Source organism: Didymella exigua (genome assembly GCF_010094145.1).
Source record: "Didymella exigua CBS 183.55 unplaced genomic scaffold M421scaffold_51, whole genome shotgun sequence".
NCBI lineage: Eukaryota > Fungi > Ascomycota > Dothideomycetes > Pleosporales > Didymellaceae > Didymella > Didymella exigua.
This window is the reverse complement of record NW_022984825.1, coordinates 47,477-59,771: the sequence shown is the minus strand read 5'-3', so window position 1 is coordinate 59,771 and position 12,295 is coordinate 47,477. Positions and strand designations below refer to the sequence as shown.

At 55.0% G+C, this 12,295-nt stretch overlaps 5 protein-coding genes across 5 annotated transcripts; 1 reads left to right on the top strand and 4 right to left on the bottom strand.

Moving 5' to 3' along the window:
* Window positions 1–423: 423 nt before the first annotated feature.
* Window positions 424–1,614, bottom strand: M421DRAFT_406807 (uncharacterized protein; the record flags this gene model as incomplete). The annotated part of the gene is made up of 1 exon (XM_033590318.1): window positions 424–1,614. One exon carries the CDS (start codon window positions 1,612–1,614, stop codon window positions 442–444), a length of 1,173 nt encoding a protein of 390 aa, XP_033443597.1. The 3' UTR covers window positions 424–441.
* Window positions 1,615–3,573: 1,959 nt separating this feature from the next.
* M421DRAFT_75532 (glycoside hydrolase family 128 protein) lies at window positions 3,574–4,521 on the top strand (the record flags this gene model as incomplete). Its single annotated transcript, XM_033597137.1, has 4 exons — window positions 3,574–3,723; window positions 3,771–3,952; window positions 3,998–4,198; window positions 4,245–4,521. 4 exons carry the CDS (start codon window positions 3,574–3,576, stop codon window positions 4,519–4,521), a joined length of 810 nt encoding a protein of 269 aa, XP_033443596.1.
* Window positions 4,522–6,443: 1,922 nt separating this feature from the next.
* Window positions 6,444–7,432, bottom strand: M421DRAFT_9720 (glycoside hydrolase family 17 protein; the record flags this gene model as incomplete). Its single annotated transcript, XM_033598474.1, has 2 exons — window positions 6,444–6,774; window positions 6,828–7,432. 2 exons carry the CDS (start codon window positions 7,430–7,432, stop codon window positions 6,444–6,446), a joined length of 936 nt encoding a protein of 311 aa, XP_033443595.1.
* Window positions 7,433–7,898: 466 nt separating this feature from the next.
* Window positions 7,899–9,809, bottom strand: M421DRAFT_75654 (ankyrin; the record flags this gene model as incomplete). Its single annotated transcript, XM_033597152.1, has 2 exons — window positions 7,899–8,876; window positions 9,579–9,809. 2 exons carry the CDS (start codon window positions 9,807–9,809, stop codon window positions 7,899–7,901), a joined length of 1,209 nt encoding a protein of 402 aa, XP_033443594.1.
* A 222-nt stretch (window positions 9,810–10,031) lies between these two features.
* On the bottom strand, window positions 10,032–11,803 carry M421DRAFT_9718 (threonine dehydratase catabolic; the record flags this gene model as incomplete). Its single annotated transcript, XM_033598471.1, has 2 exons — window positions 10,032–11,549; window positions 11,606–11,803. 2 exons carry the CDS (start codon window positions 11,801–11,803, stop codon window positions 10,032–10,034), a joined length of 1,716 nt encoding a protein of 571 aa, XP_033443593.1.
* Window positions 11,804–12,295: the final 492 nt, after the last annotated feature.

The window sequence follows — 12,295 nt, the reverse complement described above, 5'->3', positions numbered from 1 at the left end:
GTAAATGAACTCTTTCGGCAGCCGCAATTACGCAGCAGCGACCTGCTCCTCAGAGCAGCAGAGCACGATCTCACCGTACGATGCAGATTCAACGCGCTATTCAGCTCTCGGTGTAGTGAAAGACTGACCAAAGATTGCTTCTCGATCCGTATGGATGCGATCGTGCAGCATGCGCTTGCAGAGCGCCAGGCCACAGACTGGACAATTACCAAATTCCAGATCCCTAATCCGCCAATACATCAGTAAACACTCCCGGGAAACGAAGTGACCATGAATCAGCAAGATCGCACGTTTGTTTAGCTCATCGAACTAGTCGTGGCAGGGTGAATATTCCCCAGTGGGTGCTCAGCGAGTGTGGGACCGCACTCCAACCGAGTTTAGGGAGTCCACCTGACATGGAAGCTTTGCACCCCGCATGGGCTTATTCGATAGACGGGTGAGTCAGCGCGGTGAAGTCCTTCTCTTACACGTCATCGACGGCACAGTGGGCTTGGGGCCGGCCAATTCGCTGACGTTTTCCACGCGGCGGTCTTCCAATTCTCGTAACCTGAGTGAATTGTGTGACGAAGAGTGAGTTATGATAGTATCGAGCTCCACCGCTGTCTTTGAGGACGGTAACTCTACTACGTGGTCAGAGTCAGTATTTGCAGCGACAGAGCCCCCTGTCGAGCGTCTAGGTCTTTCGCTAGAGCTCATCTGCGGACCTTTAATGCCGCAGGCTGTGTTGAAGTAGCCAGTCTTGTGGCGAGGGTAGCATGCCGTTTGTTGATCTGAGCCCCCGGAAGCGCTGTCCAGTGCGAATGCCCCAGGACTATGCGCAAGACCATACCAAGAGTCGACACGAGATCTTACCTCTCCAGTCCTTGCACTCAGCTCATGTGTTGAGTACCAAGGATTTTGCGTCGAGGGCTTGAAATAGGTCCCTTGCGCCGCTGGTTTAACGGAAGAGCCAAGTGGGGTGCTCAGTATAGACTCGGTGTTGTGGATGCCTATATACACGGATGGTCGACTTAACCGCCATACATTCTCCGGGATATCTGCCTCACCGTCGGTTCCGTGGCTCAAACGACGCTTGCCATTCAGATCGAGCGAAAGTGGTCTTGAACGCGAAGACCGGGCACTCTGTGTTGTGTTTGAACGGATTATACCAGACCCAAGAGATCGACGGTCGCGGACTGCCAACAGTTCTCCCACCGAGGACGAGTCATACTCGAAAGGCTCCTTCTTACTATATGTCCATCTATTTACCGATTGATAGTTGTCCATTTTCTGTGTTGACGACCTCTTTGGCACCTTTACTGTCTCGGTCTCGACCGCTCGCCACTGCTCCCGGCTGCATATGGTCTCTGTTGTATGCATCAGGAAGAAATGATGGCAAAGTCCTTCTATTTCCTCATTGTGGACTTGTCTGTGACTGGAATGACTGGATCTGTTACATCGACAAACATCCCACTTGCTGTTTCCGAGATAATGTAGCCGGTCAGCATGCCAACCCTGTATGGCCGGGCTGTTGTATGCTCCGGCAAGGTGAGATGTGCGTACAGGATATCTCTCGCCTGTTCGCTTACTTCGTGCTACAAGGACTCCAGCTCTCTTGTGATTGTGCGAGGCCATTTTCGACTTGAACGTGATTGCAGTCGACCTCCAGAAACTCTTGAATCAAACAGCAGATGTAGTGGGAAAAGCGAAACTCGGACGACCAGAGGAAAGTGTGACACCTGAAGAGTACGCTGACCGTGCAAGTGCTTCTCGATCCGACCCAAAGCCAAAGTGATTGAACAGAGGAAATCCATTGTGAACATACATTGTGTGCTCACCAGGTTTCTCCATCTTTTGAGAAGTTACGACAACACAAAAACATTGTGGATTCGCTCCAGGAATAGCTGGTGAAGAGCTGTGGCAGGAAACTCTCAAACTTGGACAAAGAAGCGCCCGAACAATGCTGCCCACCCGAATATTATAATTACATCAGCGTCCAATCATTAACATAACCAGGACTGTTAGAATTATCTTTCTTACAAGTGGTCGTAGTGTGGTAATAACGGCCGCATTTCGGAAAGCCGCGTGTGAGCAGCACAGGGTAGGTTCCCGATTTTCAAGAGCCAGGACGCTTCATAGACCGCAGTTATTGGCGTCGAGCTCATAGAAACTGATTTTGTCGCCGCCGAGCTGGCTGAGTTCCTCCGGGAAGTAAAATCGCTGGTAGAGAAGTACGTGGACCGTGGATGACGGCGTCCGTTGTCAGAGGAAAGATTGCCAGCTCGTCCATTGAGATGCACTGTCGCAGCCTCTCTATAGCGCTGTAGTTTTAGTGATATGATTGTTTAATTGCGATTTATACGTCGACGTTGATGTAGTATTGTCGCAGACCGACGCACACGTCGTGGTCGATCCCACCTGCCGCCCTTCCCAACACCAGCTTTGCAGTCACGGCCTGATACATCTCAATAGTCACAAAAAGCTCATGCGTGCATCTGATAGTTCAATCATTTTCTATGTTTGAACACGTTGACGATAAGACATGATTTACCCGATTATTCCCTGTCTTCATTTGCGCACGAACAGTGTAAGATAGCTTTTCAGCGATCATCAAACCTTGACATGTCTCCAAGTCAATCACCCAGCTATGCAGTGGAATTCAATAGTGGTTAGACATGCCAGCAAACAGCAAGAATAAGGCCTACACCACGCAAGTCTCAAAAGTAGCTGAGCGCTTGCTGTTGCACTTGCCACTGATTCCATCGCGCACGTGGGATTGCTGGCTCCGCTCCTTCCAATCCCTTGCAGCAAGATTCAATATTAGGTATCATACTCACAGTGGGTGTTCCTCGTGTTTGTCGGTCACTTATCGATGTGAATGGCCTTGATCTTGAAAAGGCGGCCCAGCTGGGAGGGCGTGGGCTACAATTATGACGAAGGCGTCAAGCTCGGTGATGAGATCAAGAGGGAAGCTGCAAAACTGGGGCGGCCTGCCATAGTAGCGCAGAGCGCAGTGTTGTGATTTGTAAAGCGGATTGATGATCTCGCTTGCTCTCAACTCATTACATCGCCTCGAGCTGCAATTTGTGAACACGTGGTTTGCTTATGTCTGCTATTATCTCTTTCGTAGGGACTGTGCTTATCAATAAGAGCCTCCCTTGCTCATATCAAGGTCATGTAGGTCATTCGAGAGTGAATATCGAATTTTGAGCTCTGCTAACGCATGAGTGTCTGAGATGCAGTGCCCGACTCGGCTTTCACTTTAGACTTTGACAGGGGCAACTATGCTCTTGCACGAGGTGAAAGCATTTCAACCCCAACTTCACTTAGGACTTGCTAGCGAGAGGTCTGGACTAGCCCCACTTGCCTTCATTGCTCCCAGTATATAAATCTATATCGCACTCACAGTCGACCGACTACTCTACCACCACACCACCTCCATTCACGCCCAGTCTCAACCACTAGACCGCTCATTCCGCGCCATCGCGCACTGCACTCACTACTCCCAACTTCGATCCACATCCAATACACGGTCTGCTTTGCACATCCTCGAGTACAATGTCTCCTCTCCAAGTCCTCCTCTACACGAGCCTGATGCTCTTCAACTTTGTGGTCGCAAACCCGCTCCCCAAGATCATCGCGCGCGCTCCTCCCGAGACTCCAGGTCCTTCTCGTCGCGGCATCGCCTACAACGACGCCAACTACGTCAAATACTTCAACGCCCCAGGGTCACGTGTCACTTGGGTATGCATTAGTTCACCTTCACTGTTGCTTTACTTAATATATCTCAGACCTACAATTGGGACTCGCGTTCCAACAGCGGCGGCAAGACCGGGTTCGAGTTCGTCCCCATGTTGCACTCCAACCGCCCAGATCACACCGGCAAGTGGGGTCCTGATGTTTGGAAGGCCGCGTTTGGAAACAAAAACATGCCCACTCATCTGCTTAGCTTCAACGAGCCCGATAACTGCGAGTAAGTGATATATTTCTCATTTTCAGAGTCCTCTAACATGGTCAGATTCGGCATGGGTGGCGCTTGCATGGACCTGGGCACTGCTGTAGCTGCCTGGAAGCAGTGGATGGAGCCCCAGAAGGCGCTCAAGGAGAAGATGTACCTCGGTTCTCCTGCAGTCACCAACGGAGCGAACGGGCTGAAGTACCTCTCGTCATTCATCAACGCTTGCACTGGCTGCAACATTGACTTCATCAACATCCACTGGTACAGTTGCCCTCCCCCCGGAATCGACCTTGGCTGACTAGCGCAGGTACGATGACGCAAGTAACACCGCGTACTTCAAGAAGTACATCGGGGATGCGCGCAAGGTTGCAGCCGGCCGCCCGATCTGGATCACCGAGTTCAGGGCTCGCGGGTCTGACGCGCAGGTCAAGAAGTTCATGGACGAGATTCTCCCTTGGCTAGACGCTTCGAGTGACATCCACCGCTACGCCTACTTCATGGCCAACAAGGGTAACGGTCTTCTCATAGACAATGGGGGCCAGGATCTGAGCAACATCGGCTCTCACTACACTTTCCACGCCTGAGCGGAAGTGAGCCAGCGGCTTCGGTGAAGATTGGCCCAGGGGCACATGGATTTTTTTTCATACTTTAAGACGAGAGGCGTCTCAGTCAGACCAGAGACATTTGGATTGGTGGGCTTCGGGGACGTTTTGCGGAATCTTGATAATGCTAACGACATGTACAAATATAAAAGTCTGGCCTTTTGTTGCATCGGCTATCTCGAAGTAAACACGCTATATGTATCAATAACCACATGGACTAGGCTCAAGTGTACGATTCCAAGGCAGTTCAACCGCCTTCATAACACCTTTCGAACAAGCCGATCTGCTTCCTATCTAAATTACTCGCAATCACGATACAAGTCACAGCTCCAGCTCAAACGACGCGCAAAACAGCCATTTTCGCTATGGGGGCACTCAACTCGTGCTGCTTGGCTCCAACCACCACCTGCAGCCCGATCTGGAGCGCTCTAGTAATGCCATCGTAGCCGGTGGGATGCCACTGTTGCTGGTTCCGGCTAGGACCACACCCGTGGCACTCTTTGCGTGGACATCGTGTACAGTCATTTCGTCGAACTCGCGTGCCGCGTAGACAGTGTTGAGCTTAGGGAGCGCGGAGTGTGACGGGTACGCCGGAAGACTGGAGACCGCGGACACGTCGAAGACTTCAATCTGATGGTCAGTAGATGCAGGGCCGTGACCATTACCGTACATTTTCGTCGCCGAGTACCGATCAGTTGGATTCCGCAACGCAGCAAGTCTCGAAATAGGCCGACTTCAATCATCCTATGCACCATCAAAAGGAACAATGCACACAAATACTGATCAGGAATGGTGGTTCTTTCGGTCATGCTAGGAAAAGGGGATGTTGAATGTGTGCCTCATGAACATCAACCTTTCACCTTCACCTAATAGCTACACTGAGCTACGATCATTCCCATGCGTACGATTCACAATGCGCAAGCACCAGTCTTGCCATACCCACAATTCACATTCTCAGAGTCAAGATTCAATTCCGTCGTTTATCGAACATTCCGCGGAGAGTGGACGCCCTGCTGCGCACACTTGCTTCGATACACTTGCTTCGATGGAATCACCTAATTTCGATACGCGCGAGTCTGTTACCCTCATGTTGAGCTTGCTTAAGTCTCTCAGGCGGTCTTATGTGCTAAGCCACAGGGCCGGGCGAGACGTTGTGATCCTGTGTTTTCCTGAGCAGGAAAAGGAGCCGCGCCGGCATGTAGAAATGCTTGATCACTAACTCTGGCTTTAGGGTGGACGATGGCGATGTGATTGGTGTTTGTGCGCATCACATTAACCCTATCTGATTGAAATCGAGCGTGGAGATCTTTCATGTGTGAAACATATGATTGCGGTCTTGAACTATTTTGCCCTTGAACATTTTTTCGAACAGATTCGCCGATCTATCTATCTGCCAAGTGTCTCCAGCAGACGAGATTAGGTGTGGAAGTGCTCGTAAATCTGACATCTTCGGATCGCTCAATATCACTTCTGGCGGTTGGCTGAAAGCTTCCTCCAGCGACTTTAACATCTCTTCTTCTGCAGCACAGATGACTGCAGCCAGCAACCTTGCGGTTGAAACCACTTCAGGTGCCTTCCAATCAGATTGCATATGACACAGCGTGCTGGCAAGCTTCACCAGCAGGTGCGCTCTGCATCACAAGACCGCCCTGAAGCTCGCAGCGCGACCTTCATGATCTTGAAAAGTGAAATGGCAGAGAAGCATGGAACAACGCAGTCTGCGAGTAGCCCTGCACAGGCAGCGATAAGTCTTGCTTGGTATGTGGGAACGGAGTTAAACTTCCCTCCGGTCTTGGTCGTAGGATCAAATGTATAATTGCTGTATCGTCAAAAATAGATTTGACGACGCAGTCTGTCGAATATGCCGGGATTGTGTAAAGAGACTACGAGATGAAGCCCGCAATCTAGCAGGTCAAATCGAAATAAGGAGTATTGTTCTCCAGCGGCGTAACAGCAAAGCTCAAGTCCGTCTGCGCCGAATTCGCGTCCTTGAGCGTGTACCAAAACGCATTTCGCTTGCCAAACAGACTGCACCCAACCTCCCTCCAGTACCGCTGGCTATTCTCTGTGCTCGCAACCGCGTCTCGGGAGTTGGGTCCGATGCGCGGCCATCCCGTCTCCGTGACCCAGACCTCCTTGCCGGCGGCGACGGACTCGGTCTGCGCGAGTGCGTCGCGGAAGTTCTGCGCCGCGAGATCGATGGAGTTCGGCTTCGTGCTCTCGAAGTAGGGGAAACTGGCGCTTGTTAGTGTATGGTGCGTTTCTGCTGGGTTTCGTTAAGGATGTACCTGTTGTGACCGAGAAAGTTGACGCTGTCGGCAACACCGCGGTTCTCGGGCAGCACCCACGCCGTCCATGTATCCACGTGCCCAATGGGTTTCCCCTCGAGCGCAGTGCCGCGGATCCAGTCGCGGATCCAGCCAATGTAGCCCTCGATCTCAGTCCCCGTCGCGCCGACGCCGGCGTTGTTGGCCACACCCTGCGGGCTGGCGCGGTACAGATCCTCGGAGCCAACGCTGATGCCTACAATGCGGTCCGTGAAGGCAGACCCGAGGTCCCGCGCCGCAACGAGGAGCGCGTTGAGTTCGTTCTCGTACGCCGCGCGGCCCGCGGACGCCCACAGGCCGACGAGGATCTTCGTGTCTGTGTCGATGGCGGCCTGGAAGGCGGAGATGGGCGACGCAGACGTACCGCACTGGACGGAGGTGTAGAGGCGGGCGACTTGAAAGCCAGACGTGCCGGGGAGCGATTTGGCGTCATTGAAATAGCGGATGAAATCGCTGTAGCCGCGGCAGGAGCCGTCGCTGTTTGTCGAGCCGTAGTTGAAGCCTGACACCTGCGCCGAGGCGGCGGTGGCTAGGGCCAGGATGGGAGTGAATGTTGTCGTCTTCATGATGGATGTTGTGTACAATTACTGATTACAATGGAATACTAAATGGATGCTCGAGCCTTCTGTACGGCAGACATCAGCCTTTGTATACCAGAAATTCGCCCCTAGCTCCTGCGTTGAAGATCCGCGCACGTCGCGCTGCGATGCCAAGTTCGACATGACGTTGAGAGGCCTCTTGTCTGACGAGCCGGAACTCTTTAGCCCGCGTTTACGAGCTTTAACGAGCTGATCAGCCGAGCGCCATGCAGCTGACCGTGCTTGGCGCCAATCCCCCAATCCAAAAAATCGCTTGATCGGGCGTATGCAGGGTCCAATACACATCGGCCTAGCGCTGATAAATATAGACTGCGAAAAATTGGAAATGCAACGTCAAAGCATGCCTCGTGAGGGTGTCAAAAACGTGGGGCGAGGAACGTGGAGAGAGTTATTGCGTTGTCATACCGACGCATCGTGTCGAGCAGTGACCTGGCTACGTCCACGTGTTGATGTACGGACGGCCGCATCCTCTGCTTCTAGCTCGGACGCAGCAACTGCCGCCCCTGCCACGACCGCCGCCCTGGCCTCGCATGCTGAGATGCGAACGAACGTGTGCAAGCTTGGCCGGTATCTTCTCGAGCAGTCCAATCGCGTTGAATCTCCATTTGCTCTCGGCAATGTAGGATCTGATCGTCCTGTCGTCGCCATGAGCTTTTACGTCCAGACTTGCGCCCCTTTCTAGAAGCAGATTGAGCACACTGGGATGCCAGTATTCAGAGCTGTTAATGTGCTGGCACATGATGCCGTGCAGGGGAGTGACTCCAGCCTCGTCCTGGGCGTTTGGATCTGCACCTCTGTCAAGCAGGATCTGAACACCGTCAAAGGACACCGACGAACAGCCTCCACAGTACTGAGACCAATGTAGGAAAGCACCTGTCCAGGAGCATGCAGCGTGCAAGGCAGTATGGCCTGCCTTGCTTCTTGCGCGCACCTCTGCACCCTGATCGATCGGGCAGCTCACCACCTCGGATTGACCACACCGAGCAGCCATGTGGAGAACGGTGAAACCAGACTTGTCTGCGGCTTGCACGTCTGCGCCATGTAGCAGAAGAAATCTCGATAGCTGGATGCGAGCAGGAGACCATTCGTCATATGCAATGGAAGGTAACGAGGTCCAGTTGGGATGCCTTGTGGTATACATGAGCGACAGCCAATGTTCGTCCTGTATGATCGAGCCCACGTCTGCACCACGGGCAATGAGGAACCGTGCCAGATCCAGTCGATCGTTCGAGCATGCAGTGAGCAGAGGAGTCCGACCCCCGGCATTCAACGCTTCGAGGTCCGCACCTCGGGCAAGCAAAGCCTCCCCAAATGAAGCGTGTGCTGCGAGGTGGAGAGGGGTGTTGAGATCCGTGTCTCGCGCTGTCACATCTGCACCAGCTGCCAGGAATGCATCTACGACGGATGTGTCCTTGTCAGCGTCGCTTACAACGCGGAGAATCATCGGCTGGCTTTCGTCTTCGGGCTCGTGGCAGTTGGCTAAACCCCATGGCAGAGACTTCCGTGTTTCATTGGCAGACAAGCCATGACTGAAGAGGTACAGAACAGAGTCCTTGGCTAAAGTCTCTGGGCGCCCGTCATATACACATGACCAGAAAGCTCGGCAGTCAACTTCAGCCCCGGCTTTGACGAGCAGATCCAGGATGGGCAGAGTGATTGAGCTGGGGGTTGAGGTTAACCTCCTGCCCCCGGAGTCGTAGTCGCGATCTAGCAGCAGAGCCATCATCGCTTAAGTGAGAGCATCTGTGTCGGCGTCGTTGTGTTTGTCTGGATATCCTGGGACTGCTTCAAGCAGAAACCTTACTGTCTCGACGTGCGGGTGCGAAGCGGCATATTCAAGGGCGTTGCCCATGGCTGCACGCAGTTGAGTTTCATCGAGACCCTTTTGCTCAAGCAGCTCTAGGACTGTGCGTACGCAGTCGATTGAATGGGATTGAGCAATTCGGTTCAATGCATCCAGTGGTATCTCAAGACCATGACTCGCCAACGCAATCAGGGCGTTGGTGTGACCCAAATACGCTGCGAGCTCGACAGGGCGCATACGGGTTGTGTGGTCCGGTGACGCTGCGTATAGATCCCGTGCAGTGGCTCCAGCTAAGAGCAAAAGACGGACTGCTTCTGGCTGATGGCCTCGAATGGCGAGCTCGAGCGGCGTAAAGTGCCAGGAGCTCTTCATGTCCACGTCGTCCAGGCCAGTGATTGACAGAGCACGTCGAGCCATGTCGCCGCCGTAGGCGGCTCTGTGTGTTGCGGAGTCGTCGTTTGCGCCACGGTATGGTTCACCGCTCCCAGTATAGCTGCCATCGCACGCGGCATTCTCCCAGGTGTCGAAGGAATCATCCATTGGTGGAATGACTCACGAATGTAGGGGAGGAGAAGTCGCACAATGGGAAGGCAGAGGATTATGAAGTGAATAATTATGTTGGTATATGATTTAGGTTTCGTGGCAAGGCGCCAAAGGGCTGAAGGGCGGATGTCGCTTGGACATGTGTGCGGCCCTGCCAAAACATGGCGGGCCAGTCGCAAAGAGAATGGAGGTCCGGTGGAAATGCGGGACGCCCGGCGCTCAATCCCTCAAGAACATGTTATAGCTGGCGCTGTCGGTGACCTCCTTGTACGGGTAACCAATCTCTGTCAGGAAGCTGGTCAGCTTTGCGTTCTCTTCTTGCTTGCACTGGATGCCTGCCAGGATCTTGGCGACGTCGCCGCCGTAGTTGCGATAGTGGAACAGGCTGATGTTCATGCCGGGCTGCAGCGTGTTCAAGAACTTGTTCAGCGCACCGCCGCGCTCGGGGAACTCGAACATGAACAGGTGCTCGTCTGCGGCGGCACTGCGACCACCGACCAGGTAGCGGATGTGCGATTTGGCGAGCTCGTCCTGCGACAGGTCGGTCGCGGTCATGCCCTCGGCGGCGAGGCGGGCGACGAGGTCCGGCAGATGGCGAGAGCGCGTCGCAGCCTTGAGCTCGACGCCGACGAGGATGTTGGCTTTCTGCGGGCCAGAGTAGCGGTAGCTGAACTCGGTGATGCCCATGGGGTGGATGGCGGACACGAGCTTCGCAAAGGCGCCCGGCTGCTCCGGGATGGTGACGGACAGCAGGGCCTCCTTGTTCTCACCGAGCGCAGCACGCTCGGCGACAAAGCGCAGACGGTCGAAATTCATATTCGCGCCGCTCGCAACGGCAATGAGGCCGCGCTCGCGGTCGGGCGAGGGGTTGCGGCTGACCCACTTCTTCAGACCAGCGAGCGCAAGGGCGCCAGCAGGCTCGACAATGGAACGCGTGTCCTCGAACATATCCTTGATGGCGGCGCACGTCTCGTCCGTCGTGACCTGGACGACCTCGTCGACAACGTCCTGGCAGATGCGAAACGTCTCCTCGCCGACCGTCTTGACGGCGGCGCCGTCGGCGAACAGGCCGACGTCCTTGAGCAGCACGCGGCGGCCGGCCTTTAGCGACTCGACCATGGCGTTGGCGTCGTACTGCTCGACGCCGATGATCTTGACGTGCGGGGCGATGCGCTTGATGTAGACGCCCATGCCGGCAATCAGGCCGCCGCCGCCGACGCAGCAGAAGACGGCGTGCAGGTTCTGCAGGTTCGTCTGCCGCAGCACCTCCAGGCCGACAGTGCCCTGGCCGGCGATGACGTACGGGTCGTCGAAGGGCGGTATCGAGATCAGGCCGTGCAACTGCTCGAGGCGCGCGGCCTCGGCCTTGGCGGCGTCGAAGTCGGCGCCGTGCAGTATGACGGAGCCGCCGAGGCGCGAGACGTTCTTGTGCTTGATATCGGGGGTGCCCGAGGGCATGACAATGGTCGCGGGGATCTTCAGGTGGCGCGCCGAGTAGGCGACGCCCTGGGCGTGGTTGCCGGCGCTGCAGGCCACGACGCCGCGCCAGCGGTCCTTGGGGTCGAGATGGGCCATCTTGTTGTAGGCGCCGCGCAGCTTGAAGCTGAAGACGGGCTGCAGGTCCTCGCGCTTGAGCAGCACATTGCACTCGAGCCGGTTGCTGAGGTTGCTTGCGTGCGTGAGCGGCGTCTCCTTGACCACTTCGTACACGCGCGACGTGAGGATGAGCCGAAGGTACTGGCCGTTGCTGTCAGCGAGCCCACGTCGAGGCCAATATTGGCGCGGCCACATACGTCAGGATATCCGTTTGGCAGCAGGAAGGCCTCTGGCACCACGCTGCTCTTATCGCGCGGCGACTCGCTGGGCGGGCTCGGGTTCGCAGTGTACTCGGTGAGCGCGAGGCCCGTCTGCTTGGGTGTGCGCGGCGACGCAAGCCCGCTGGACATCTTGTCAGGCGTCGTCGGCCGCGAGTAGTCGTCTACTGCTGCCATTGTGTGTGTATGTGTGTGTGTGTCACGTGTGTGCGTCGTTGACTCGAAGCTCCAAGTTTTGGGAATCTTATCGGTGACTCGCCCGTCTCCGCATCGGAGGCAGGGGTGCTCCGCTTTCGCCGTCCGGGCGCCATGCCGCCTTGGGCGAACGCAGGACGTGCGAATCACAGCGGGACACGCCCTGCATGGGCTGTTGGATACGCCCTGCATTGGCTGCTGGTAACACTCTGTATTGGCTGTTGGATATACTCTGCATTGGCTGCTGGACATACTCTGCATTGGTTGCTGGACACGCCCTGCATTGGCTGCTGGACATACTCTGCATTGGCTGCTGGACACACTCTGCGTTGGCTGCTGGATACACTTTGCATGGGCTGCTGGAAAACGACTGTGAAGTCTGTTGGATACACTCTGCATGGGCTGCTGGAAAACGACTGTAAAGTCTGTTGGATACACTCTGCATTGGCCGTTGGACACACTCTGCATGGGCTG